Source organism: Oratosquilla oratoria, unplaced genomic scaffold (genome assembly GCF_046742065.1).
Source record: "Oratosquilla oratoria isolate Oo_2021 unplaced genomic scaffold, ASM4674206v1 SCAFFOLD90, whole genome shotgun sequence".
NCBI classification, from domain to species: Eukaryota; Metazoa; Arthropoda; class Malacostraca; order Stomatopoda; family Squillidae; genus Oratosquilla; species Oratosquilla oratoria.
In genome coordinates this window covers 47,368-50,000 of record NW_027467754.1, presented here as the reverse complement: position 1 = coordinate 50,000, position 2,633 = coordinate 47,368, and the positions used below count along the sequence as shown (strand labels likewise).

At 54.6% G+C, this 2,633-nt stretch overlaps 1 protein-coding gene across 1 annotated transcript; it reads left to right on the top strand.

The window, feature by feature from the left end:
* Positions 1–224: 224 nt before the first annotated feature.
* LOC143024099 (uncharacterized) lies at positions 225–2,331 on the top strand. Its single transcript, XM_076182865.1, has one exon. The coding sequence runs from the start codon at positions 922–924 to the stop codon at positions 2,329–2,331; it is 1,410 nt and encodes a 469-aa protein (XP_076038980.1). The 5' UTR covers positions 225–921.
* The last annotated feature ends 302 nt before the right edge of the window (positions 2,332–2,633 follow it).

Sequence of the window (2,633 nt, the reverse complement as noted above, 5' to 3'; positions counted from 1 at the left end):
TAAATGAATACAAGAAATCGAATAATATAAAACGAAACTGTAGTAATTAAAAAACGAATCATAAATAACAACAATTCTGTTATTACTGTTTTAGTAACAAAATTATTTAGTTCGTTCACAATTTACAATAGGATAGTTCTGTACATATTCGATATTAGATACCTGAATAAAAAGACTGCAAACCTCTACACATTTGTCCAATTACCAAGCTATAATAAATAATGTTACGAAAGCGGCCCCTATTGCATCCTGTCGACATCGTGACATCGGAGATGACGCTTTCGTCGTGATCCTTGGCGCCAAAAGGGGGACGCCACCTGGAAGCACGTGACGTCGAGCAGCGACTGTGATTGGTCGAGGCGTGCTTGGCGAGGCTGCGTGGGCACGCTATCCCGGGCTGGAGGGAGACGAGCAGCACAGGTGACGGGAGAAGGCGTCGTGGTTCTCGCTCGGATTATTATTGCGTTTGTAAGCTGTAGCGAAGCTTCAAGTAGCCTTGCGAGGGTTGGCAAGTGACCCGAGGTGCCTCCTACAGCCCAGTATTTTGTTGTAGTGACTCTGTGTAAATAGAGGATATAAGTCTACTTTGCGTTTTCGTCGCCTGAGAACTCACCACGGGACGAGGTGGCGAGTGTGAGCGGGGCCAAGCTCAAGCATTACCGTCACGTCTCTTAAAAGCAACGAACCTAGAAATTGGAATCGGGTGACAAACCTCCAGTCTCTGGGGGGGGGGTTTGTTACAGTGGCGTCAGAAGTGGGATCTGTAAGTGTAAGTGCATTTTAAGTGCGTCGCGGTGATCTATCGAGTGTGAGCGGGAAAAGCCGCGATCATTTTGTCGTGACAGGTGACAGGTCCAAAGTGTTGTGCCCAGGTAAGTGGTATTGTGGTCGTTTTCAGTGCCGTAGAGTTATTACACTAGCATGGCTGATACGGAAACCACACTAGCAGACGTTATAAGGGCTATGGCGGAGCAAGGAAGGACACAGCACGCTGAACTGCAAGCAATGGTGAACCATGCTTTATCGGAGCAAGGAAAAGCACAGCAAGCCGAAATTCAAGCTGTGGCGAACCGTGTTGACAGTGTGTTCAAACAGGTGTTTGGACTCGTTAAGGAGGAGTGCTCGCGGGTGAAAGGAGAAGTTTTAAAGGCAGTTTTCACCAAGGACGAGGTGAAGGGAGAGGTGGAAAAAGTGGCCAGTGACCTTAGGAGGTATGTGGATGAAGTTGTGGCAGCACAAGTGCCCCCTGCCCTCTTCCGGCATGAGGGTACGCTGCCCCGGGAGAGTGAGCAAGCTAGCGAGGCGGAAGATAGTGACGAGGACGAAGCTAATAGTCGGCACGAAAGACTCAAGAGCCGTTCTCCCCCAGGTGCCCCGGCGAATGTTTTGTCGCCTCCGCCATCCCCGCCAGCCTCGGTAAAGTCGGGCCTCTCGGCTGCCAGCTCCACGTCACGGAGGCTAGGGAGTGGGACGAGGCGCCGCCCGCAGGAGTTCGACGGGACAGTGTCTTGGGAAGCGTACAAGACACAGTTCGAGCTCCTGGCTAGCGCCCACCAGTGGAGTCGACCTGAGATGGCCATGCAGCTTGTGTGGGCGCTCAAAGGCCCAGCGTTGGAAGTCCTGAACCAACTGCCAGCCACCCAGCGGAGCTCCTATAGTAAGGTGACGGCGACGTTGGAGAGGAGGTACGGGCATCAGCATCAAACTGAGGTGTTCAGGACAAGGTTCCGGGCCCGGGTAAGAGGCCCGGGAGAGACCCTGACACGCTTAGCGCAGGATTTGGAGGTATTGGTGCGCCGTGCGTACCCGGAGGCCAGTGAGGAGATGATCACCATTCTCTTGCGGGATCAGTTTGTTGACGCTATCGATAACCAGCAGCTGAGGATATACGTCCAGCAGGCGCACCCCAAGGACCTACAGGAGGCCCTGGCGAGGGGCCTGGAGATGGAGTCGTTTCTCCGGATTACGCGGGAGCGACCCAGCTGGAACAGTGACTCATACAAGGTGAGAGCAAAGAAGGGGAAAGTGGACAAATCCCCCTCTAGACCTGCATCACCCTCAGGTGAGTTCTGGGGTAAATGCTACTCTTGTGGGCAACAAGGGCATTCCAAAAAGTACTGCCCGCAGGGAACGCACGGCGGAAAGGCTGTCGGTGCTGGAGCAGGGCCGCATCGGTACAAACCCTGTTGCTGGAGTTGTGGTGAGGGGTATAAGACGGCAGGGTGTGCCATCGTCTCCGACAAGGATAGCAAGAAGGTAGCGGGAAACTGGGAGGGGCTGGCGGAAGGGGTCGAATACCAGCCGGAAGACGGGAGACCCCAGTCCGTTTAAGTTGCCGCGCCGAGGGCGCCCGGACAGTTCAGGTAGGCGGGCAAGTGGACGGTAAGTCTTGCTGCTTCACGGTGGACTCGGGCGCAGAACGCACCTTCGTGCAGGACGGCATGGTGGCAACTGGACGACCCCCGGTGGCCCAGCAACAGCTGTGTGGGATTACGGGGCACTGCACGCAGCTGAGGGGACCAGTGCATGCCAGGGTAACGGTTGGCAACACTGAGGAGCATCTTCCTGTTTTTGTAGCTGACGTCGGGGAGAACTTGCTCGGGCTAGACTACCTCCAGCAAAGCAGGGCGGTG